Source organism: Bufo gargarizans, chromosome 7, assembly GCF_014858855.1.
Source record: "Bufo gargarizans isolate SCDJY-AF-19 chromosome 7, ASM1485885v1, whole genome shotgun sequence".
Classification (NCBI taxonomy): domain Eukaryota; kingdom Metazoa; phylum Chordata; class Amphibia; order Anura; family Bufonidae; genus Bufo; species Bufo gargarizans.
Window position 1 is genome coordinate 49,788,825 of NC_058086.1, and position 26,839 is coordinate 49,815,663.

Here is a 26,839-nt window from a genome sequence, read left to right on the forward strand (position 1 = left end):
GTAATCTCACTAACAGCAGCTCAGAGGAATTCCAGAAACTACAGAGTGAAATAGAACAGGCTGTAAGTAACATAATCATATTCTGAAATGCTATACAGTATACCCCTTCGAGGACAATTTTTTTTGTGATATAATTTTACTCATGTTAGGCTAAACTTTATTTTGTCACAAAGGATTAACTATCTAGCTTTGTGAATTGTACTTTCACATTGTGCTGGTCATCTAATAAACCTTATCTCTAAATTACTAAAATTTCACAAACACTTAGTTAAGCCACATGCTTATCAGTAAGATAACAACTGAGTTATAATGAGTGTTTAGGAGGTCAGAGACCAGAGATAAGGAGTCATCAGCTGAGAAGCCTGATGGGACAAAGTAAAAATTCAGAGCCTGCTATTAGAGAATCTCAAGGCCGCACAAAGAAAAAAGCTCCAAAATGTTTAATAAACACTGATTGAAAAAAATATATTTATGGTGAGTAAAGTGCATCAATAAAACAATTGCCCTAAAGCAATGTACCTTACAAGATAGAAGATTAATGGTGTACAAATAGTCTAGAAATTATACCGATAATTTACAGAGGTGACAAATCAATTTTTATTTATCTTATCATTACAAAGGGTCGGTCAGCATCATTGTGCGGGGAATAATCCCTGACAGGGTCACAATGCTAAATTGGCCCCTTCTTTCTCTTGATTGTTAGAGTGTCTTTATATCACATGTCATATTGTCATGATACATTTTTCTTTATGATGTTGTGTCATTACATACACTTATCTCCTATTACTGGAAGGGATCTAACTATCACAGTGACCAATGGTGGTCTGACCGCTGGAGCCCCGTGGATCATGTTTCCCCTATTTTAATAAAGTGGCAGTCACACATTTTCCCTTGTGCTTCATTAAACTTTATGGGACTACCAGAGGTCGCCGAGTACAAACGTTAGACTATCTCCATCAGTTCCATAGAGTTGAATAGAGTGCAAGCACACATGTGTGGCTGCTGCTCCATTCAAATGGGTGAAAACAGGGCCCCTGTCCTTGAGATCGACAGGGCCAAGTGGTAAGAACCCCGCCAATCAGACACTTATCCTCTAACCTCTGGATAAAACGTAAGTGTTTGCCTAATCCCGCTCCAGCAGTCGTGCTGTGATGACAGATGTCAGGATCTATATGTACATTGGTTTCATTTCTCGTTATTTCATCTCCCCGCAGATCAAGAATATCCTACAGCAAAAGTTTGGGAATTTGAATGTCTCTGTAATCTCATTCAGGTGAGTAAAACCATTGACATGTGTGACATGTTATAGTCTGAGGAAAACATGGGCATTTTACAAAGATGGACATTGGTGGTGATTACACTCTATGATGTAATTATCTTCTGATTTCCCCTTTATAATAGCTTTGGGTTGTGCAGCTAAGTGGGAAGGGAGCCCTGATCAAGAAATTAGCCCCCAGTAATGCATACAGATTGTAGGTGGATCCTGCAACGACCTCCTCCCTCGGGGGAACCTGCTCAATGAAAAGTGGATTATTTGAAGTAGAGGAATCCTTCAACACTATAGGATTGCTCGCCCCATATGATAGCTGCAGGGTGGTGGCAGCTGATATAAACTCATGAATCTGTTTATAATGGACTCTCTGATTTTCCATGTATTAAGTCTTTTCTTATGTTTATCAGACCTGGATCGATGATCACCGACTTAGAAATAATCTTTCCCAATGGCACTGTGGTGAACATTACAGATATACAAGCCTTGTTTGATGAAGTGAGGAGGACTGGCATGCTCGGAAACCTGACAGTGGATCCTTTCAGCATTACCTTTAATGGTAAAAATTTATTTGGTCCAACACATTCGTATGCATTAGACAAGAATGATTTGTAATGTATTGATTTTATTATTTATTTCATATTGTATCTTTTCTTGGCTGGAGCTCACCTTTACTGAAACAGAGCTCTAAATATCCTATAGGTATTGATAACATTATTTCTGCTTCAAGCCACCAGTAGAGAGATTACTACATACAGATATATACAGCCACCACTAGAGAGAGCTCAGGAGATTACTGCATACACATATATACAGCCACCACTAGAGGGAGCTCAGGAGATCACTACATACAGATATATACAGCCACCACTAGAGGGAGCTCAGGAGATTACTACATACAGATATATACCGCCACCACTAGAGGGAGCTCAGAAGATTGTTTTACATACAGATATATACAGCCACCACTAGAGGGAGCTCAGGAGATTACTACATACAGATATATACAGCCACCACTAGAGGGAGCTCAGAAGATTGTTTTACATACAGATATATACAGCCACCACTTGAGGGAGCTCAGGAGATTACTACATACAGATATATACAGCCTCCACTAGAGGGAGCTCAGGAGATTTCTACATACAGATATATACAGCCTCCACTAGAGGGAACTCAGGAGAATACTACATACAGATATATACAGCCACCACTAGAGGGAGCTCAGCAGATTATTACATACAGATATATACAGCCTCCACTAGAGAGAGCTCAGGAGATTACTACATACGGATATATGATGCCTCCACTAGAGGGATCTCAGGAGATTACTACATATAGATGTATACAGATGTATACAGCCATCGTTATGGGAAGCTCAGGAGATTTTTACATACAGATATATGCAGCCACCATTAGAGGGAGCTCATGAAACTACGATATGCAGAAATATATATAGCTATCGTTATGGGAAGCTCAGGAACTTACTGCATACTAAAGTATTATAGAGTTGAGTGTACAACAGTGTCTATAGGCTTCTGAGCTCCTCTAATGGTGGGTGCAAGCAGATAGTACTTCATTATTTTATAATATGTCTATACAGAACATTTGGAGATTTGTATCAGATAAATGATTTTCTGGAAACAAAAAGATATATTAAAAATGAATCAGCACAGAATATTGGACTTAATTGTGATTTTCAAGACTGAAAGTTGCCTTATCAGAATTTTTGGCCATGCTATGGTTTTAGGCACCCTGTACCCTTAAGAGTCTTAAGACAACTGTTTTATATTTTATAGGTACAACTCTTTTTCTACCAACAACCTCTCAGCCCTCTCAGTCTATGACATCTGTCGTAACAACATCTGATGTTCCTACCACTCCAAGCATTACCATTCCTGAAGCCACCACTACCCCAAGTGCCACCACAACACCTGGAGTTACCACTGCAACATCTGAAGTTACAACCACACCAAATAACATCACAACTCCTGGATTTAAAACTACACTGAGTGTCACTACAACACCTGAGGTCATCACTACACCAAGTACAACCACAACACCATTGATAACCACTACACCTGTGGCTACCCCTACAGCAGGTGCCACCACAACTATTTTGGTAACCACTACACCTGTGTTTCCCACCACACCAGATGCCACCACAAGTACTTTGGTCACCACTGTACCTCTGGTCAACACTACAGCAGGTGGCACCACAAATACTTTGGTCACCACTACACCTGTTGTCACCACTACAGCTGGTGCCACCACAACACCAATGGTGACAACTACACCTGTGGTTACCAGTACACCAGGTGCCACCACAACTACTTTGTTCACCACCACACCTACAACAAATTCACAGGCTGAAACAACCATGGAATCTACAACATCACAGGCTGCAACAACCTCAGAAGCTACAACAACAGAACTTACAACTCCACAAGCTTCAATTGCCACACAGTCTTCTACAACAGAGACAATGACAACCACAGAACCAAAAACAACTTCACAGCCTACATCAATGACAGAGATAATGACAACCACAGAACCTACAACAAATTCACAAGCTTCAACAACCACAGAAGCTATAACACCTTTACTGGCCAAAACCACAGAATCTACTACAACTTCACAGGCTCCAGCCACCACAGAACTTACAACAATTTCACAGGCTACAACAAACACAGAATCAACTACAATGTCACAGTCTCCAACAACCTCAGAAGCAACAGCAACTTCACAGGCTGAAACACCGATAGAATTTACAATAACTTCACTGGCTCCAACTACCATACAAGCTACAACAGCTTCCCAGTCTCCAACAACCACAGAAGCTACAACACCTTCCCAGGCTGAAACATCTATAGACTCTTCAATAACTTCACAGACTACAACAATGACAGAATCTTCAACAACTTCACAGGCTGAAACAACCACACAAGCTACAACACCTTCACAGACTTCAATAACCACTAATGCTACAACTTTACAGGTTCCAACAATCACAGAATCTACAATATTGTCACAGTCTCCAACAACCACAGAAGATACAACAACTTCACAGTCTCCAACAACCACAGAATCGACAGCAACTTCCCAGGCTGAAACACCCATAGAATCTACAATAATTTCAAAGACTACAACAATTATAGAATCTACAATAACTTCACAGGCTGAAACAACCACAGCATCTACAACAACATCACAGGCCCCAACAATTACAGAAGCTACAACAACTTCACAGAATAAACCAACCACAGAAGATACAACACCTTCACAGGCTCCAGCAATAGAAACTACAACTCCACAAGCTTCAACTACCACACAGTTTTCAACACCAACAGAGACAATTATAAGTACAGAACTAAAAACAACAGAACTAACAACCTCTACATCTACAACTTCCCTAGAGCCTCAGCCAATATCAGGGCCTCCAAAAGCAAATATGACTTTTACACTACCTAAGATGGAATTTAGCAGTAATCTCACTAACAGCAGCTCAGAGGAATTCCAGAAACTACAGAGTGAAATAGAACAGGCTGTAAGTAACATAATCATATTCTGAAATGCTATACAGTATACCCCTTCGAGGACAATTTTTTTTTTGTGATATAATTTTACTCATGTTGGGCTAAAATTAATTTTGGCACAAAGGGTTAACTATCTAGCTTTGTGAATTGTACTTTCACATTGTGCTGGTCATCTAATAAACCTTATCTCTAAATTATTAAAATTTCATAAACACTTAGTTAAGCCACATGCTTATCAGTAAGATAGCAACTGAGTTATAATGAGTGTTTAGGAGGTCAGAGACCAGAGATAAGGAGTCATCAGCTGAGAAGCCTGAGGGGACAAAGTAAAAATTCAGAGCCTGCTACTAGAGAATCTCAAGGCCGCACAAAGAAAAAAGCTCCAAAATCTTTAATAAACACTGATTTATAGCTCAGAGTGAGTAAAATGCAATAATCAAACAATTGCATCAAAGCAATGTACCTGACAAGATAGAAGATTAATGGTGTACAAATAGTCTAGAAATTATACCGATAATTTACAGAGGTGACAGATCAATTTTTATTTATCTTTTTATTACAAAGGGTCGGTCAGCCTCATTGTGCGGGGAATAATTCCCTGACAAGGTCACAATGCTAAATTGGCCCCTTTTTCTCTTGATTGTTAGAGTGTTTTTATATCATATGTCATATTGTCATGCTACATTTTTCTTTATGATGTTGTGCCATTACATACACTTATCCCCTATTACTGGAAGGGATCTAACTATCACAGTGACCAATGGTGGTCTGACCGCTGGAGCCCCGTGGATCATGTTTCCCCCTATTTGAATAAAGTAGCAGTCACATATTTTCCCTTGTGCTTCATTAAACTTTATGGGACTACCGGAGGTCGCCGAGTACAACCGTTAGACTATCTCCATCAGTTCCATAGAGTTGAATAGCGTGCAAGCACACATGTTTGGCTGCTGATCCATTTAAATGGGTGAAAACAGGACCCCTGTTCTTGAGAGCGACAGGGCCAAGTGGTAAGAACCCCGCCAACCAGACACTTATCCTCTAACCTCTGAATAAAACGTAAGTGTTTGCCTAATCCCGCTCCAGCAGTCGTGCTGTGATGACAGATGTCAGGATCTATATGTACATTGGTTTCATTTCTCGTTATTTCATCTCCCCGCAGATCAAGAATATCCTACAGCAAAAGTTTGGGAATTTGAATGTCTCTGTAATCTCATTCAGGTGAGTAAAACCATTGACATGTGTGACATGTTATAGTCTGAGGAAAACATGGGCATTTTACAAAGATGGACATTGGTGGTGAATATACTCTATGATGTAATTATCTTCTGATTGTCCCTTTATAATAGCTTTGGGTTGTGCAGCTCTGTGGGAAAGGGAGCCGTGATCAAGAAATTAGCCCCCAGTAATGCAAACAGATTGTAGGTGGATCCTGCAACGACCTCCTCCCTCGGGGGAACCTGCTCAATGAAAAGTGGATTGTTTGAAGTAGAGGAATCATTCAACACTATAGGATTGCTCGCCCCATATGATAGCTGCAGGGTGGTGGCAGCTGATATAAACTCATGAATCTGCGTATAATGGACTCTCTGATTTTCCATGTATTAAGTCTTTTCTTATGTTTATCAGACCTGGATCAGTGATCACCGACTTAGAAATAATCTTTCCCAATGGCACTGTGGTGAACATTACAGATATACAAGCCTTGTTTGATGAAGTGAGGAGGACTGGCATGCTCGGAAACCTGACAGTGGATCCTTTCAGCATTACCTTTAATGGTAAAAATTTATTTGGTCCAACACATTCATATGCATTAGACAAGAATGATTTGTAATGTATTGATTTTATTATTTATTTCATATTGTATCTTTTCTTGGCTGGAGCTCACCTTTACTGAAACAGAGCTCCAAATATCCTATAGGTATTGATAACATTATTTCTGCTTCAAACCACCAGTAGAAAGATTACAACATACAGATAAATAAGTCCACCACTAGAGGGAGCTCAGGAGAATACTACATACAGATTTATACAGCCACCACTAGAGGGAGCTCAGGAGATTACTCCACACAGATATATACGGCCACCACTAGAGGGAGCTCAGGAGATTACTACATACAGATATATACAGCCTCCACTAGAGGGAGTTCAGGAGATTACTGCATACAGATATATACAGCCACCACTAGAGGGAGCTCAGGAGATCACTACATACAGATATATACAGCCACCACTAGAGGGAGCTCAGGAGATTACTGCATACAGATATATACAGCCACCACAAGAGGGAGCTCAGGAGATTATTACATACAGATATATACAGCCTCCACTAGAGAGAGCTCAGGAGATTACTGCATACAGATATATACAGCCTCCACTAGAGGGAGCTCAGGAGATTACTACATATAGATGTATACAGATGTGTACAGCCATTGTTATGGAACGTGCAGGAGATTTATACATACAGATATATGCAGCCACCATTAGAGGGAGCTCATGAGACTACGATATGCAGAAATATATACAGCCATCGTTATGGGAAGCTCAGGAACTTACTGCATACTAAAGTATTATAGAGTTGAGTGTACAACAGTGTCTATAGGCTTCTGTGACGCTTTGCGATCCACAGCGATACTAGGAAATCACAAATGCGCCATATTTCTCAATCACAAAGACAAAAGAGCCTTCACTAAGAATCTTCTCTTTCACTAAAGGAGTAACTCACAGATCAGAGGTACAATTAGCACCTTCTTGCTAAAGAATCTTCCTGCCCCATGCCAGGTTGAGTAGCCATCAATCTGGTATTCTCTTGACAGAACCTCATAAAAAACTGTCTCTCTGCAGCCATAGTGTCTCCAATACCAGCAGGGGTCTCACACCTTTAGCCTGGGCAGCGAGCTTCAGAAGAAAAGGACAGATCCTTATCACACAGCTGGCTGGTACAGGAGGGAAGATGACCTGAAAGTCACCTCCAATCCATAAACTTCATATTCTTCCCATATTTTCCTAATATTTCATGGGTTATGGAAATGGGAAAGGAACCATCTTTTCAGAGATGGTTTTGGTTCTCCTAACCCACCTTCTAGGAAACCCGCGGACAAATCAGAGATTCCCGCTCTGAGATATAAAGGTTCTCGGGCACCCTGTATTATCTTCTAGTCGTATTTGTTATCAGATGATGCGTAAAATTGTACTGATTATCAATATCTACTATATTTCTTGATTGGACTTACGGGATATGGAGAAATGGGCAAAGCAAAGATGCTGCCAGGTTTTCTCCCTATGGGGCAAAGGACTGCCCCTGTTCCAATTACCCAAGGCTGGACCTGAACGTGTCATAACCACTCCCCGCTTCAGAGTAGGTAAAAACAGTGACACACTCAGGTCCTGGGTCCTTCATCTACCATCTGACGTCGTCTAACATCTCGACCGCCCGCAGGGACACGGGCACACCCACCATCTTGGATTATTATTTCAAAGACTTTGCCTATTACTGGACTCTACCACGGTAAATCTGAACTTACAGACATTCTATTCCCTTCCACCTCTAACTATTTCTATCCAAACCAATCTGTTCACCTGGCAGGTATATTTATCTGTCAGCTTTAATATATATATTTTTGTGTGTAGTTTTAGAATAAAAACTAACGATTTCATCGTTCCAGTTTTGCCCTTGTTACTTGATGACCTGATCTATGCTAAGAGCTCTGTCCTCAGAAGACATACTACCAAATTGTTTTATTTTTATAAATTGTTAATGTACTAGCTAGGTTGCAAATAACCGTTTCGTCCCTTTAGGATTAGCTAGCCGGGGTCTCTTCGCCCCGATTCAATACGAAGAGTGGTGGCAGCAAATTAATTTGATTTCCAGCGTGAAATCAGTAATTTTATTTTTACCGATTGTACATACAATCGTGATTGCATCCTTTCTGGGCCCACCAACCAATCTTACACGTCTTCTGTGCTCACAGTGGATTCGCCTCCAGGAGTCTCTAGTTGACGAGACCTGTATGGCAACTGTGGCATAGTACGACGGGATTGGCGGGTGGTCGTCACAGCTTCTGAGCTCCTCTAATGATGGGTGCAAGCAGATAGTACTTCATTATTTTACAATATGTCTATACACAACATTTGGAGATTTGTATCAGATAAATGATTTTCTGGAAACAAAAAGATATATTAAAAATGAATCAGCACAGAATATTGGACTTAATTGTGATTTTCAAGACTGAAAGTTGCCTTATCAGAATTTTTGCCCATGCTATGGTTTTAGGCACCCTGTACCCTTTAGAGTCTTAAGACAACTGTTTTATATTTTATAGGTACAACTCTTTTTCTACCAACAACCACTCAGCCCTCTCAGTCTATGACATCTGTCGTAACAACATCTGAAGTTCCTACCACTCCAAGCATTACCATTCCTGAAGCCACCACTACCCCAAGTGCCACCACAACACCTGGAGTTACCACTGCAACATCTGAAGTTACAACCCCACCAAATAACATCACAACTCCTGGATTTAAAACTACACCGAGTGTCGCTACAACACCTGAGGTCATCACTACACTAAGTACCACCACAACACCATTGATAACCACTACACCTGTGGCCACCCCTACAGCAGGTGCCACCACAACTATTTTGGTAACCACTACACCTGTGTTTCCCATCACACCAGATGCCACCACAAGTACTTTGGTCACCACTGTACCTCTGGTCAACACTACTGCAGATGGCACCACCAATACTTTGGTCACCACTACACCTGTTGTCACCACTATGGCAGGTGCCACCACAACACCATTGGTGACAACTACACCTGTGGTTACCACTACACCAGGTGCCACCATAACTACTTTGGTCACCACCACACCAACAACAACTTCACAGGCTGAAACAACCATGGAATCTACAACATCACAGGCTGCAACAACCTCAGAAGCTACAACAACAGAACTTACAACTCCACAAGCTTCAATTACCACACAGTCTTCTACAACAGAGACAATGACAACCACAGAACCTAAAACAACTTCACAGCCTACAACAATGACAGAGATAATGACAACCACAGAACCTACAACAAATTCACAAGCTTCAACAACCACAGAAGCTACAACACCTTTACTGGCTAAAACCACAGAATCTACTACAACTTCACAGGCTCCAGCCACAACAAAACTTACAACAATTTCGCAGGCTACAACAAACACAGAATCAACTACAATGTCACAGTCTCCAACAACCTCAGAAGCAACAGCAACTTCACAGGCGGAAACATCGATAGAATTTACAATAACTTCACTGGCTCCAACTACCATACAAGCTACAACAGCTTCCCAGTCTCCAACAACCACAGAAGCTACAACACCTTCCCAGGCTGAAACATCTATAGAATCTTCAATAACTTCACAGACTACAACAATGACAGAATCTTCAACAACTTCACAGGCTGAAACAACCACACAAGCTACAACACCTTCACAGACTTCAATAACCACTAATGCTACAACTTTACAGGTTCCAACAACCACAGAATCTACAATAACTTCACAGTTTCCAACAACCACAGAAGATACAACAACTTCACAGTCTCCAACAACCACAGAAGATACAACAACTTCACAGTCTCCAACAACCACAGAAGATACAACAACTTCACAGTCTCCAACAACCACAGAAGATACAACAACTTCACAGTCTCCAACAACCACAGAATCGACGGCAACTTCCCAGGCTGAAACACTCATAACATCTACGATAACTTCACAGGCTGAAACAACCACAGCATCAACAACAACATCACAGGCCCCAACAATTACAGAAGCTACAACACCGTCACAGAATAAACCAACCACAGAAGATACAACACCTTCACAAGCTCCAGCAATAGAAACTACAACTCCACAAGCTTCAACTACCACACAGTTTTCAACACCAACAGAGACGATTATAAGTACAGAACTAAAAACAACAGAACTAACAACCTCTACATCTACGACTACTCTAGAACCTCAGCCAATATCAGGGCCTTCAAAAGCAAATATGACTTTTACACTACCTGACATGGAATTTAGCAGTAATCTCACTAACAGCAGCTCAGAGGAATTCCAGAAACTACAGAGCGGAATAGAACTGGCTGTAAGTAACATAATCATATCTTGAAATGGTATACAGTATACCCCTTCGAGGACAATTCTTTTTCAGTGATATAATATTACTCATATTGGGCTAACATTTATTTTGTCACAAAGGGTTAACTATCTAGCTTTGTGAATTATACTTTCACATTGTGCTGGTCATCTAATAAACCTTATCTTTAAATTACTAAAATTTCATAAACACTTAGTTAAACCACATGCTTATCAGTAAGATAAGAATTGAGTTATAATGAGTGTTTAGGAGGTCAGAGACCAGAGATAAGGAGTCATCAGCTGAGAAGCCTGATGGGACAAAGTAAAAATTCTGAGCCTGCTACTAGAGAATCTCAAGGCGGCACAAAGAAAAAAGCTCCAAAATCTTTAATAAACAATGATTTATAGCTCAGAGTTAGTAAAATGCAATAATAAAACAATTGCCCCAAAGCAATGTACCTGACAAGATAGAAGATGAATGGTGTACAAATAGTCTAGAAATTATACCGATAATTAACAGAGGTGACAAATCAATTTTTGTTTATCTTATTATTACAAAGGGTCGGTCAGCCTCATTGTGCGGGGAATAATCCCTGACAAGGTCACAATGCTAAATTAGCCCCTTCTTTCTCTTAATTGTTGGAGTGTCTTTATATCATATGTCATATTGTCATGATGCATTTTTCTTTATGATGTTGTGCCATTACATACACTTATCCCCTATTACTGGAAGGGATCTAACTATCACAGTGACCAATGGTGGTCTGACTGCTGTAGCCCTGTGGATCATGTTTTCCCCTATTTGAATAAAGTGGCAGTCACACATTTTCCCTTGTGCTTCATTAAACTTTATGGGACTACTGGAGGTCGCCAAGTACAACCGTTAGACTATCTCCATCAGTTCCATAGAGTTGAATAGAGTGCAAGCACACATGTGTGGCTGCTGCTCCATTTAAATGGGTGAAAACAGGACCCCTGTTCTTGAGATCGACTGGGCCAAGTGGTAAGAACCCCGCCAATCAGACACTTATCCTCTAATTTATGGATAAAACGTGTTTGTAATTGGACGACCTCTTTAAGTACATAAGCCTAATCCCGCTCCAGCAGTCGTGCTGTGATGACAGATGTCAGGATATATACAGTTGCAAGAAAAAGTATGTGAACCCTTTGGAATGATATGGATTTCTGCACAAATTGGTCATAAAATGTGATCTGATCTTCATCACAACAATAGACAATCACAGTCTGCTTAAACTAATAACACACAAAGAATTACATGTTACCATGTTTTTATTGAACACACCATGTAAACATTCACAGTGCAGGTGGAAAAAGTATGTGAACCCCTAGACTAATGACATCTCCAAGAGCTAATTGGAGTGATGTGTCAGCAAACTGGAGTCCAATCAATGAGATGAGATTGGAGGTGTTGGTTACAGCTGCCCTGCCCTATAAAAACACACACCAGTTCTGGGTTTGCTTTTCACAAGAAGCATTGCCTGGTGTGAATGATGCCTCGCACAATAGAGCTCTCAGAAGACCTACGATTAAGGATTGTTGACTTGCATAAAGCTGGAAAGGGTTATAAAAGTATCTCTAAAAGCCTTGCTGTTCATCAGTCCACGGTAAGAAAAATTGTCTATAAATGGAGAAAGTTCAGCACTGCCGCTACTCTCCCTGGGAGTGGACGTCCTGTAAAGATGACTGCAAGAGCACAGCGCAGACTGCTCAATGAGGTGAAGAAGAATCCTAGAGTGTCAGCTAAAGACTTACAAAAGTCTCTGGCATATGCTAACATCCCTGTTAGCGAATCTACGATACGTAAAACACTAAACAAGAATGGATTTCATGGGAGGAGACCACAGTGGAAGCCACTGCTGTGGCACAAGAGCACCTGGATATTCCACAGCAGTACTGGCAAAATATTCTGTGGACAGATGAAACCAAAGTTGAGTTGTTTGGAAGAAACACACAACACTATGTGTGGAGACAAAGAGGCACAGCACACCAACATCAAAACCTCATCCCAACTGTGAAGCATGGTGGTGGGGGCATCATGGTTTGGGGCTGCTTTGCTGAGTCAGGGCCTGGCAGATGCTATCATCGAAGGAAAAATTAATTCCCAAGTTTATCAAGACATTTTGCAGGAGAACTTAAAGCCGTCTGTCCACCAGCTGAAGCTCAACAGAAGATGGGTGTTGCAACAGGACAACGACCCAAAGCATAGAAGTAAATTAACAACAGAATGGCTTAAACAGAGGAAAATCCACCTTCTGGAGTGGCCCAGTCAGAGTCCTGACCTCAACCTGATTGAGATGCTGTGGCATGACCTCAAGAAAGCAATTCACACCAGACATCCCAAGAATATTGCTGAACTGAAACAGTTCTGTAAAGAGGAATGGTCAAGAATTACTCCTGACCGTTTTGCACGTCTGATCTGCAACTACAGGAAACGTTTGGTTGAAGTTATTGCTGCCAAAGGAGGTTCAACCAGTTATTAAATCCAAGGGTTCACATACTTTTTCCACCTGCACTGTGAATGTTTACATAGTGTGTTCAATAAAAACATGGTAACATGTAATTCTTGGTGTGTTATTAGTTTAAGCAGACTGTGATTGTCTATTGTTGTGACTTAGATGAAGATCAGATCACATTTTATGACCAGATAAAAAATAGATAAAAAATGGAAGTGGGGCACTCACTTAAAAGTATAGGGATCTAGTTTTTATTAGGGTGATAAAGGTAGTGACAAGGATGTCACCATAACACAGTAAAATAGCATATAATATGTTACATCAAATATCAAAACATTTTATGACCAATTTGTGTAGAAATCCATATCATTCCAAAGGGTTCACATACTTTTTCTTGCAACTGTATGTACATTGGTTTTATTTCTCGTTATTTCATCTCCCCGCAGATCAAGAATATCCTACAGCAAAAGTTTGGGAATTTGAATGTCTCTGTAATCTCATTCAGGTGAGTAAAACCATTGACATGTGTGACATGTTATAGTCTGAGGAAAACATGGGCATTTTACAAAGATGGACATTGGTGGTGATTACACTCTATGATGTAATTATCTTCTGATTGTCCCTTTATAATAGCTTTGGGTTGTGCAGCTCTGTGAGAAGGGAGCCCTGATCAAGAAATTAGCCCCCAGTAATGCAAACAGATTGTAGGTGGATCCTGCAACGACCTCCTCCCTCGGGGGAACCTGCTCAATGAAAAGTGGATTGTTTGAAGTAGAGGAATCCTTCAACACTATAGGATTGCTCGCCCCATATGATTGCTGCAGGGTGGTGGCAGATGATATAAACTCATGAATCTGTGTATAATGGACTCTCTGATTTTCCATATATTAAGTCTTTTCTTATGTTTAACAGACCTGGATCGGTGAACGTCATCTTAGAAATCATCTTTCCCGATGGCACTGTGGTGAACATTACAGATATACAAGCCTTGTTTGATGAAGTGAGGAGGACTGGCATGCTCGGAAACCTGACAGTGGATCCTTTCAGCATTACCTTTAATGGTGAAAAATTTATTTGGTCCAACACATTCATATGCATTAGACAAGAATAATTTGTAATGTATTGCTTTTATTGTTTATTTCATATTGTATCTTTTCTTGACTGGAGCTCACCTTTACTGAAACAGAGCTCCAAATATCCTATAGGTATTGATAACATTATTTTTGCTTTAAGCCACCAGTAGAGAGATTACTACATACAGATATATACAGCCACCACTAGGGGGAGCTCAGGAGATTACTACATACAGATATATTCAGCCACCACTAGAGGGAGCTCAGGAGCTTACTGCATACAGATATATACAGCCACCACTAGAGGGAGCTCAGGAGCTTACTGCATACAGATATATACAGCCACCAATAGAGGGAGCTCAGGAGATTACTACATACAGATATATACAGCCACCACTAGAGGGAGCTCAGGAGATTACTACATACAGATATATACAGCCACCACTAGAGGGAGCTCAGGAGATTACTACTTACAGATATATACAGCCACCACTAGAGGGAGCTCAGGAGATTACTACATACAGATATATACAGCCACCACTAGAGGGAGCTCAGGAGATTTCTCCATTCAGATATATACAACCACCACTAGAGGGAGCTCAGGAGATTACTACATACAGATATATACAGCCACCACTAGAGGAAGCTCAGGAGATTACTGCACACAGATATATACGGCCACCACTAGAGGGAGCTCAGGAGATTTCTCCATTCAGATATATACAGCCACCACTAGAGGGAGCTCAGGAGATTACTACATACAGATATATACAGCCACCACTAGAGGGAGCTCAGGAGATTACTACATACAGGTATATACAGCCTCCACTACAGAGATCTCAGGGGCTTACTACAGTCAGATATATACAGCCACCACTAGAGAAAGCTCAGGAGATTTTTTACATACAGATATAAACAGCCTCCACTAGATGGAGCTCAGGAGATTAATACATGCAGATATATATACAGCCACCACTAGATGGCGCTCAGGAGGTTACTACATACCGATATATACAGCCACCACTAAAGGGAGCTCAGGAGATTACTGCATACAGATATATACAGCCACCACTAGAGGAAGCTCAGGAGATTACTGCAGACAGATATATACAGCCACCACTAGAGGGAGCTCAGGAGATTACTGCATACAGATATATACAGCCACATCTAGAGGGAGCTCAGGAGATTACTGCATACAGATATATACAGCCACCACTAGAGGGAGCTCAGGAGATTACTGCATACAGATATATGCAGCCTCCACTAGAGGAAGCTCAGGATATTTATACATACAGATATATACAGCCACCACTAGAGGGAGCTCAGAAGATTACGATATGCAGAAATATATACAGCCATCATTACGGGAAGCTCAGGAACTTACTATAGGCTTCTGAGCTCATCTAATGATGGGTGCAAGCAGATAGTACTTCATTATTTTAAATATGTCTATACAGAACATTTGGAGATTTGTATAAGATAAATAATTTTCTGGAGACAAAAAGATATATAAAAAATGAATCAGCACAGAATATTGGACTTAATTATGATTTTTAAGACTGAAAATTGCCTTAATAGAATTTTAGACCATGCTATGGTTTTAGGCACCCTGTACCCTTAAGATAACTGTTTTATATTTTATAGGTACAACTCTATTTTTTCCACCAACAACTACTCAGCCCTCTCAGTCTATGACATCTGTCACAACAACATCTGAAGTTCCTACCACGCCAAGCATTACCATGCCTGAAGCCACCACTACCCCAAGTGCCACCACAACACCTGGAGTTACCACTGCTGCAACATCTGAAGTTACCCCCACGACAAATGAAGTCGCTACTACAACATTTGAAGTTACAACATTGGTGACAACTACACCTGTGGTCACCACACCAGATGCCACCACAAGTACTTTTGTCACCACTGTACCTCTGGTCACCACTACAGAAGGTGCCACCACAAATACTTTGGTCACCACTACACCTGTTGTCACCAGTACAGCAGGTGCCACCACAACACCATCGGTGACCACTACACCTGTGGTTACCACCACACCAGATGCCACCACAAGTACTTTGGTCACCACTGTACCTCTGGTCACCACTACAGAAGATGCCACCACAAATACTTTGATCACCACTACACCTGTTGTCACCACTACAGCAGGTGCCACCACAACACCATTGGTGACCACTACACCTATGGTCACCACTACACCAGGTGCCACTACAACACCTGTGGTTCCCACAACACCAGATGACACCGCAAGTACTTTTGTCACCACTGTACCTCTGGTCACCACTACAGAAGGTGCCACCACAAATACTTTGGTCACCACTACACCTGTTGTCACCAGTACAGCAGGTGCCACCACAACACCATTGGTGACCACTACACCTGTGGTTACCACCACACCAGATGCCACCACAAGTACTTTGGTCACCACTACAGCAGATGCCACCACAAGTACTTTGATCACCACTACACCTGTTGTCACCACTACAGCAGGTGCCACCACAACACCATTAGTGACCACTACACCTGTGGTCACCACAACACCAGATGCCACCACAAGTACCTTTGTCACCACTACAGAAGGTGCCACCACAAATACTTTGGTCACCACTGCACCTGTTGTGACCACTACAGAAGGTGCCACAACAACACCATTGGTGACATCTACACCTGTGGTCACCTCTACACCAGATGCCACCACAAGTACTTTTGTCACCACTGTACCTCTAGTCACCACTACAGAAGGTGCCACCGCAAATATTTTGGTCGCCACTACACCTGTTGTCACCACTACAGCAGGTGCCACCACAACACCATTGGTGACCACTACACCAGGTGCCACCACAACTACTTTTGTCACCACTACACCTGTTGTCACCACTACAGCAGGTGCCACCACAACACCATTAGTGACCACTACACCTATGGTCACCACTACACCAGGTGCCACTACAATACCTGTGGTTCCCACAACACCAGATGACACCGCAAGTACTTTTGTCACCACTGTACCTCTGGTCACCACTACAGAAGGTGCCACCACAAATACTTTGGTCACCACTACACCTGTTGTCACCAGTACAGCAGGTGCCACCACAACACCATTGGTGACCACTACACCTGTGGTTACCACCACACCAGATGCCACCACAAGTACTTTGGTCACCACTGTACCTCTGGTCACCACTACAGCAGATGCCACCACAAGTACTTTGATCACCACTACACCTGTTGTCACCACTACAGCAGGTGCCACCACAACACCATTGGTGACCACTACACCTGTGGTCACCACAACACCAGATGCCACCACAAGTACTTTTGTCACCACTACAGAAGGTGCCACCACAAATACTTTGGTCACCACTGCACCTGTTGTCACCACTACAGAAGGTGCCACAACAACACCATTGGTGACATCTACACCTGTGGTCACCTCTACACCAGATGCCACCACAAGTACTTTTGTCACCACTGTACCTCTAGTCACCACTACAGAAGGTGCCACCGCAAATATTTTGGTCACCACTACACCTGTTGTCACCACTACAGCAGGTGCCACCACAACACCATTGGTGACCACTACACAAGGTGCCACCACAACTACTTTTGTCACCACTACACCTGTGGTTCCCACCACAACAGATGCCACCATAAGTACTTTGGTCACCACTGTACCTCTGGTCACCACTACAGAAGGTGCCACCACAAATACTTTGGTCACCACTACACCTGTTGTCACCAGTACAGCAGGTGCCACCACAACACCATTGGTGACCACTACACCTGTGGTTACCACCACACCAGATGCCACCACAAGTACTTTGGTCACCACTGTACCTCTTGTCACCACTACAGCAGATGCCACCACAAGTACTTTGATCACCACTACACCTGTTGTCACCACTACAGCAGGTGCTACCACAACACCATTGGTGACCACTACACCTGTGGTTACCACCGCACCAGATGCCACCACAAGTACTTTGGTCACCACTGTACCTCTGGTCACCACTACAGATGAAGCCACCACAAGTACTTTGATCACCACTACACCTGTTGTCACCACTACAGCAGGTGCCACCACAACACCATTGGTGACCACTACACCTGTGGTCACCACAACACCAGATGCCACCACAAGTACTTTTGTCACCACTACAGAAGGTGTCACCACAAATACTTTGGTCACCACTGCACCTGTTGTCACCACTACAGAAGGTGCCACAACAACACCATTGGTGACATCTACACCTGTGGTCACCTCTACACCAGATGCCACCACAAGTACTTTTTTCACCACTGTACCTCTAGTCACCACTACAGAAGGTGCCACCGCAAATATTTTGGTCACCACTACACCTGTTGTCACCACTACAGCAGGAGCCACCACAACACCATTGGTGACCACTACACCTGTGGTGACCACTACACCAGGTGCCACCACAACTACTTTTGTCACCACTACACCTGTGGTTCCCACCACAACAGATGCCACCATAAGTACTTTGGTCACCACTGTACCTCTGGTCACCACTACAGAAGGTGTCACCACAAATACTTTGGTCACCACTACACCTGTTGTCACCAGTACAGCAGGTGCCACCACAACACCATTGGTGACCACTACACCTGTGGTTACCACCACACCAGATGCCACCACAAGTACTTTGGTCACCACTGTACCTCTTGTCACCACTACAGCAGATGCCACCACAAGTACTTTGATCACCACTACACCTGTTGTCACCACTACAGCAGGTGCCACCACAACACCATTGGTGACCACTACACCTGTAGTCACCACAACACTAGATGCCACCACAAGTTCTTTTGTCACCACTGTACCTCTGGTCACCACTACAGAAGGTGCCACCACAAATACTTTGGTCACCACTACACCTGTTGTCACCACTACAGCAGGTGCCACAACAACACCATTGGTGACCACTACACCTGTGGTCACCACTACTCCAGATGCCACAACAAGTACTTTTGTCCCCACTGTACCTCTAGTCACCACTACAGAAGGTGCCACTGCAAATATTTTGGTCTCCACTACACCTGTTGTCACCACTACAGCAGGTGCCACCACAACACCATTGGTGATCACTACACCTGTGGTCACCACTACACCAGGTGCCACCATAACTACTTTGGTCACCACTACACCTGTGGTTCCCACCACAACAGATGCCACCATAAGTACTTTGGTCACCACTGTACCTCTGGTCACCACTACAGCAGGTGCCACCGCAAATACTTTGGTCACCACTACATCTGTGGTCACCACTACCCCAGGTGCTACCTCAACAACTATAGTCACCACACCAACACCTGTGGACACCACTACAAATATGGTCACCACTTCACCAAGTGCCACCACAAAAACTTTGGTCAGCACCACACCTGCAGACACCCCTACACCAGGTGCCACCACAGCAGCAGTGGTCACAACACCTTTGGTCAACATTACACCAAGTGCCACTACAACATCTGTGGTCACCATTACACCTTTGGTCACTACTACAAGCACTATCACACCTTCTGAAGCTACAACTGAAGCCACCACTATGTCAGATACCAGGAGTACAACAGGAGGTAGCACCGAGCCTGGATCAATCAACATATCAGGTACCTTATAGATTTGCATGTTATAGTTATATGTATTATATGTAGAGCATAAATGTACATACCATTGCCTACGACTTGTGTGTTTACAAGCCACAGGATGTATCCCTCCACAATCTTGGAGAGGAGTTTTCTTAGATTTTAGAGAGTTCAGCTGCTAAAGGGATATCTACTGCCTGCTGTCATGTTCTCCCGCACTCAGGAGCTCTGCAGTCTGTCCCTCAGCCCACAATCCTGTGACTGCTTCTAGAGGGACCTGATCAGTGTTCGGGGTGAGCCCCCTGCCTTAATCTCAGCCACAGTTTTGTTTAATATCAGCCCTAATTAAGACAAAAAACGGTCAGACTTTCATGCCTCACAGATGTTCAGTTATTGCAGAGATTCTGAGCAGTCACAGCTATAGATAACGATATCTGGAGAAAGCATCTTTTTAATAAAGAGTTAGAAAATTGTCACAGCAAAAATGACATCACCATGTATCTACTTCTGTGGTCACTGTGAGAATCTCTATGCAATGCATTCTCACCTGTTGTCACTGTAACAATCAGTATTACAATTAGAGATGAGCGAACTTCATGTTATGAAATTCGATCACGCTTCGTTTGGTGGTAAAAGCAGAATTGCGCTATGGATTCCGTTACCACGGACCATAACGCAAGTCTATGACGAAATTCATAATGAAATGTCTTTAGAGGCATTCCGTTATTCGTTCCGTCATAATAGAAGTCTATAGGCCTACATAACGATCCGTCCCATTTCCGTTATGCAGGAGAGGACTCGCCTGCATAAAGGAAACGCGATGGATCCGTTATGCAGGCCATATGACGGAATGAATAACGGAATACCTCTAAAGACATTCCGTTATGAATTTCGGCATAGAATTGCGTTATGGTCCGTGGTAACGGAATCCATAGAGCAATTCTGCTTTTACCACCAAACGAAGCGCGAATGAATTTCAAAATATGAAATTCGCTCATCTCTAATCACAATGTATCTCCTCCTGTCGTCACTGTAGCAATCCGTAACACAATGTACCCATGATCAGTGTTTGGAGTTTGGGAATATACAGGGAGGCCATGAGTAATGTATGAGATTCTTCAAGGCTTTCTGAGGGTCAGAGGTCCATCTAGGCAGGATATGCATATCTCTACTCTCATCATTGCACCTTCCAGCAGTAAGATCAGATGGATAGTTCATGACAGCTCAAAAATGTGTGAGGAGCTCTAGCGAAGCAATAGAGGATAGAGGGGACTAGAATGACTGATATTCAGTATGGAAGTGTTAAGCAGCAGAATTTGGTTGATCTCTGGATCATGGGGTTGAGTGTAAGAAGGTTGGGTGGTGGTTCTGGGAAAGGAGCCTCATGTTCCTGGATCTAAGGGTATGGCCACATGGTCAGGTTTCTGCATGCAGTTTTGGGAGCCAAAATCAAGAGTGAATTATACAAAATGAGAAGTTGTACTGTATCTGTCCTGTATACTATCTCTCCTTTAATGATCCACTCCTAATTGTGGCTTCCAAAACTGCATGCAGACCCTGGTCGATTGGGATCTCTACCAAGAAAACATGAAAGATCTGGTTTCATGTCCTTATGTAATGTATATTGCAGTTATTACATCGAGCATGACTCTTACTTCTACTTCTAGGGACAACGGGTGGTATTGCAGCAGATGCCGGTGAAGAATCGGGCTTACCTGCCTTTGCCATTGCTTTGATTGTGATGACCAGTGTGGCAGTCCTGCTGGTGCCATTACTCATTTTCATGGTGTGTAAATGCTGATAGGAATATATTATCAAAGGTTGAATGGTATATATTGTAGAATACACAGCGGCTGTCTGCGGCTATGTTCACATTAGCATTGGGTCTTCCACAATGATCTTCTGGATACATCGCACATTGGATACCAGTGGCACTCAAATGTCCCAGTGACTTATATTTCTTTGATTAGGACTGGTTTTGGAAGCTGATAGCATTTACAATACTGCCATATAGTGCTACCAACATATAGCAACATACAGTGAACACATAACATTGATGTCAAGTAAGAAAAATAACATAATTATATATTGCCCATGTGATACTGCCATACTTTGCAGTGGTTATAAGACATCACCATATACTGCCAAAATAAAAGAAATGCACAGTTCCTGTTATATAGTGAACAAAGAGCAGTGCCCCAAAAATAGTACTGTCCAGTCCATAGATAAAGGTGCCATACATGGTCTAGAAGATCACATGCAATAAATATATAGTGCCAAACCGTACCCAATTTGTTTGTAACATCCCAGGGCCCACAAGTTGAAGGTCATTATAACTTTGGATCACGACTCTCCAGATAGAGAAGTATGTTTTATATGGGCAGCTTTTAGCTGTTTCACAGCTTGATTTTCTGTCTCCTAGGCCATCAGACTGGGGTTGTGTTTTCAGGGAGCCGCCGGTGCTAGCATTCAGGCTACTGCATATGATCTACCCGAGTCTGGTGTGAGGGTCCGAAGTGTTGGGGTGAAAATGCCAACTTCCAAGGTAAGAGAGACTCATCAATTGCTAGAACATAAGCTACATTTCCACCACCAAAAACACCAATTAAAGACACCTCAGCTCCCCAAATTCATTCTTTGAATGAAACAACTGCAAGCCACTCCCTATGAGTGCTAAAGATACTGCAAAACACTCCCTACGAGTGCTAAAAATACTGCAAGCCACTCCCTAGAGGTGCTGAAAATACTGCAAGCCACTCCCTAGACGTGCTGAAAATACTGCAAGCCACTCCCTAGACGTGCTGAAAATACTGCAAGCCACTCCCTAGACGTGCTAAAAATACTGCAAGCCACTCCCTAGAGGTGCTAAAAAAAACAGCAGGCCACTCCCTAGAGGTGCTAAAAAATACTGCAGGCCACTCCCTAGAGGTGCTAAAAAATACTACAGGTCACTCCCTAGAGGTGCTAAAAATGCTCAAGCCACTCCCTAGAGGTGCTAAAAATACTGCAGGCCACTCCCTAGATGTGCTAAAAAATACTACAAGCCACTTCCTAGAGGTGCTAAAAATACTGCAGGCCACTCCCTAGATGTGCTAAAAAATACTACAAGCCACTTCCTAGAGGTGCTAAAAATACTGCAGGCCACTCCCTAGTAGGGTTGTTGCGGGTATCGAAATTTCGATACCCAATCGATACTTTTGTCCCGGTATCGATACGATACCGGGATTTCCGTTTTATTCGATACTGGGCTGCGCTTCTGCGCAGTCTAGTATCTCTGAACATGAGCGCGCTGCTATCGGCGCGCTCATGTTCTCTCAGCAGCACGGGGAGAAGGAAGCTGTCCTCCCTCCCCCTGTGCTGCTGCCGCTGCCACCAATGAGAAGAGAGGGGGGGCGGGCGCACTGCGCTACCAAATAGGACTATTCCCATTTCCCACAGAGCGGCGCCCAGCGATGCCCCAGCACTCACCATTAGTCCTGGGTGCCGCTCCGTTCGCCCGCAGTGCTCCATTACTGTCTCCTCTCCTGCTCCACATGCTGCTCATTACTATCGGAGCAATGGGAGGAGACATCAGCTTCACTAGTGGGCGTTCCTTCTCCCTGCGCTGCGATTGGACAGCGCTACAGCCAGGAAGAAGGAACGCCCACTAGTGAAGACAGTAATGGAGCACTGCAGGCGAACGGAGCGGCGCCCAGGACTAATGGTGAGTGCTGGGACATCGCTGGGCGCGGTTCTGTATGGCCGGATAGTGAAAGTCAGTCTAACACAATACAGGAGGTGGGTGCCGGCAGCAGAATCACATTGCCGGCACCCTGCCCCTGACAGGGAGCTGCGATCAGAGGCAGTTAACCCCTCAGGTGCGGCACCTAAGGGGTTAACTGCTAATCTGCCAGTACCCGCCTCCTGTATAAAGGGGTAATTTATCATTGGTGGTTCAGTGTGCCCCTCAACCCCCCATCCCATTAAAATCATTGGTGGCACAGTGCGCCGGCCCCTCTCAACCCCCCAGTATTAAAATCATTGGTGGCAGTGGCCACAGGGACCTCTCCCCTCCCCCTCATTGGTGGTGCAGTGGCAGCTTCTGATCGGAGCCCCAGCTGTGTAAGCCTGGGACTCCGATCAGTTACCATGGCAGCCAGGACGCTCTGAGACGGATCCGCTCATATAATGCAGACGGTGGATCCGTTCAGAACGGATCCGTCTGCATTATATTGTAAAAAAAATTCTAACTGTGAAAGTAGCCTGAGCGGATCCGTCCAGACTTTTACATTGAAAGTCAATGGGGGACGGATCCGTTTGAAGATTGAGCCATAGTGTGGCATCTTCAAGCGGATCCGTCTCCATTGACTTCCATTGTAAACATTGTAAGTCTGGACGGATCCGCTTGCCTCCGCACGGCCAGGCGGACACCCGAACGCTGCAAGGAGCGTTCAGGTGTCCGCCTGCTGAGCGGAGCGGAGGCTGAACGCTGCCAGACTGATGCATTCTGAGCGGATCCGCATACACTCGGAATGCATTAGGGCTGGACGGATGCGTTCGGGGCCGCTTGTGAGCCCCTTCAAACGGAGCTCACAAGCGGACACCCGAACGCTAGTGTGAAAGTAGCCTAAGGGGGGAAATAGTTATTAAATAAAAAGTGTAAAAAAAAAAGTAAAAAAAACCCCCACCAAAATATGAAGTATAAATGACCCCCTTTTCCCAATTTCACATATATAAAATATATAAATAATAAACATATTACATATCGCCACGTCAGAAAAGTCCAAACTATTAAAATATTTAAAAAAATCTAGGTGGTGAACGCCGGAACAGAAAATTTTTTATAAAAACTGCGCGATTCGCCATTTTTAAACATGCGGAATGCACGTGGCTTTTTTGGTTTATTTTTTTTTCGCGTGGTATCGAATGGTATCGAGTATCGCAATACTTTTTCATGGTATCGAAACCGAATAAAAAATTTGGTATCGCAACAACTCTACTCCCTAGAGGTGCTGAAAATACTGCAAGCCACTCCCTAGAGGTGCTGAAAATACTGCAAGCCACTCCCTAGAGGTGCTAAAATATACTGCAGGCCACTTCCTAGAGGTGCTGAAAATACTGCAAGCCACTCCCTAGAGGTGCTAAAAATACTGCAGGCCACTCCATAGAGATGCAAAAAATACTGCAGGTCACTCCCTAGATGTGCTGAAAATACTGCAAGCCACTCCCTAGAGGTGCTGAAAATACTGCAAGCCACTCCCTAGAGGTGCTGAAAATACTGCAAGCCACTCCCTAGAGGTGCTGAAAATAGTCCACACCACTCCCCGGAGGTGCTAAAACAACTGCAAACCAATCCCTACAGGTGCTGTTACTTTTTATGTCTGTTCCATTAGGGTGCAGCTATGACCAGTGATTCCCGCTTCGCTATCATGTCTACTGGAGCTTACGGGAGATATAAATCTACTGTCTCTTCCACCAGTGGCTCATGATGCTCTGTTCTTCATCCATACTTCTGCCTCTCAGGGGAAACATTATTTCATAGGGCCTATTAATGATGAGACAGCAAATCTCTGCTAAATCTTACTTATTATTGTTACAGAGAGGATCTTATCAAGTAAACCACTGAGGTGGCCACAAGAGCAGAGGAAGCATCCGAAAAGAAAGTAACTTTACTGTTTACATATGACCCATGGGACACTTAAAATGAGGACTTATTCCTGATGAGGTTTACAAAGCGAACACAAGGACTGCTAATAATGCCGTGATTAAGGACTTTCAGGTGTATTTATATAAGAAACGTGCACTGAAGACCTTCCCAATGTGAACAGGGACTCTGAAAGGGCAAATGAATTCTGTATAGAAGGACAAGTGCTGCTTATTGATGCAGCATCTCTATGTGTCAGAGAGATGGTAATAACTGTGTATGATGTTTACAGTGAGTAAGTAATCACGCCCGTGCCTTCTTACTCCATGTGCTGCCACCACCTGCAGTTCCCAATGGGACTATTAATATGGAAATGTTCTAATTTATTTTTTATGATATGACTATATTTTTTATGATTCAGTTAATGCAGATTTGTACAAATGGAGAATGCTGTTTAGATGCTAAAAGAGAGGTTTACAGTAAATGATCTTATTTATGCTGATTAATAAATAAATGATGCAACAATTAAATTCCATGTCCATTATTACATATATAGCAGGTCACAGAGCACATAGATGTCACACTACTAACAAAAGTGACTGGATGTCCACATCTTAATATATTTTAAAGCAGCTGAAGCTGTGTGTTTTATGATATAGAGCACCAAATCATCTGCATAGGCATAACATTAGATGCTAAATATTTTCTACCTGCAGCCACCACTAGAGGGAGCTCAGGAGCATACTGAGTACAGATATATACAACCACCACTAGAGGGAGCTCAGGAGATTACTACATACAGATATATACAGCCACCACTAGAGGGAGCTCAGGAGATTACTGCATACAGATATATACAGCCAACACTAGAGGGAGCTCAGGAGATTACTACATACAGATATATACAGCCACCACTAGGGGGAGTTCAGGAGATTACTACATACAGATATATACAGCCACCACTAGAGGGAGCTCAGGAGATTACTACATTACAGATATATACAGCCACCACTAGAGGGAGCTCAGGAGATTACTACATACAGATATATACACCCACCACTAGAGGGAGCTCAGGAGATTACTACATACAGATATATACACCCACCACT

General features: G+C 43.1%; 1 protein-coding gene across 1 annotated transcript; it reads left to right on the forward strand.

The window, feature by feature from the left end:
- Positions 1-1,690: 1,690 nt before the first annotated feature.
- Positions 1,691-26,228, forward strand: LOC122944153 (mucin-2-like). Its single transcript, XM_044302383.1, has 8 exons — positions 1,691-1,829; positions 3,067-4,814; positions 5,963-6,021; positions 6,430-6,578; positions 16,127-20,131; positions 21,775-21,893; positions 22,530-22,652; positions 25,686-26,228. The coding sequence occupies exons 1-8, from the start codon at positions 1,691-1,693 to the stop codon at positions 25,710-25,712; spliced, it is 6,369 nt and encodes a 2,122-aa protein (XP_044158318.1). The 3' UTR covers positions 25,713-26,228.
- The last annotated feature ends 611 nt before the right edge of the window (positions 26,229-26,839 follow it).

What these genes read in the sequence shown, in the direction of transcription:
- LOC122944153 (XM_044302383.1), top strand. Translation starts at nt 1,691, where the DNA reads ATGATCACCGACTTAGAAATAATCTTTCCCAATGGCACTGTGGTGAAC. An exon ending in TTTCAGCATTACCTTTAATG is followed by an intron (nt 6,579 to 16,126) that starts GTAAAAATTTAT and finishes TATATTTTATAG; the next exon opens with GTACAACTCTATTTTTTCCA. An exon ending in TGAAAATGCCAACTTCCAAG is followed by an intron (nt 22,653 to 25,685) that starts GTAAGAGAGACT and finishes TTATTGTTACAG; the next exon opens with AGAGGATCTTATCAAGTAAA.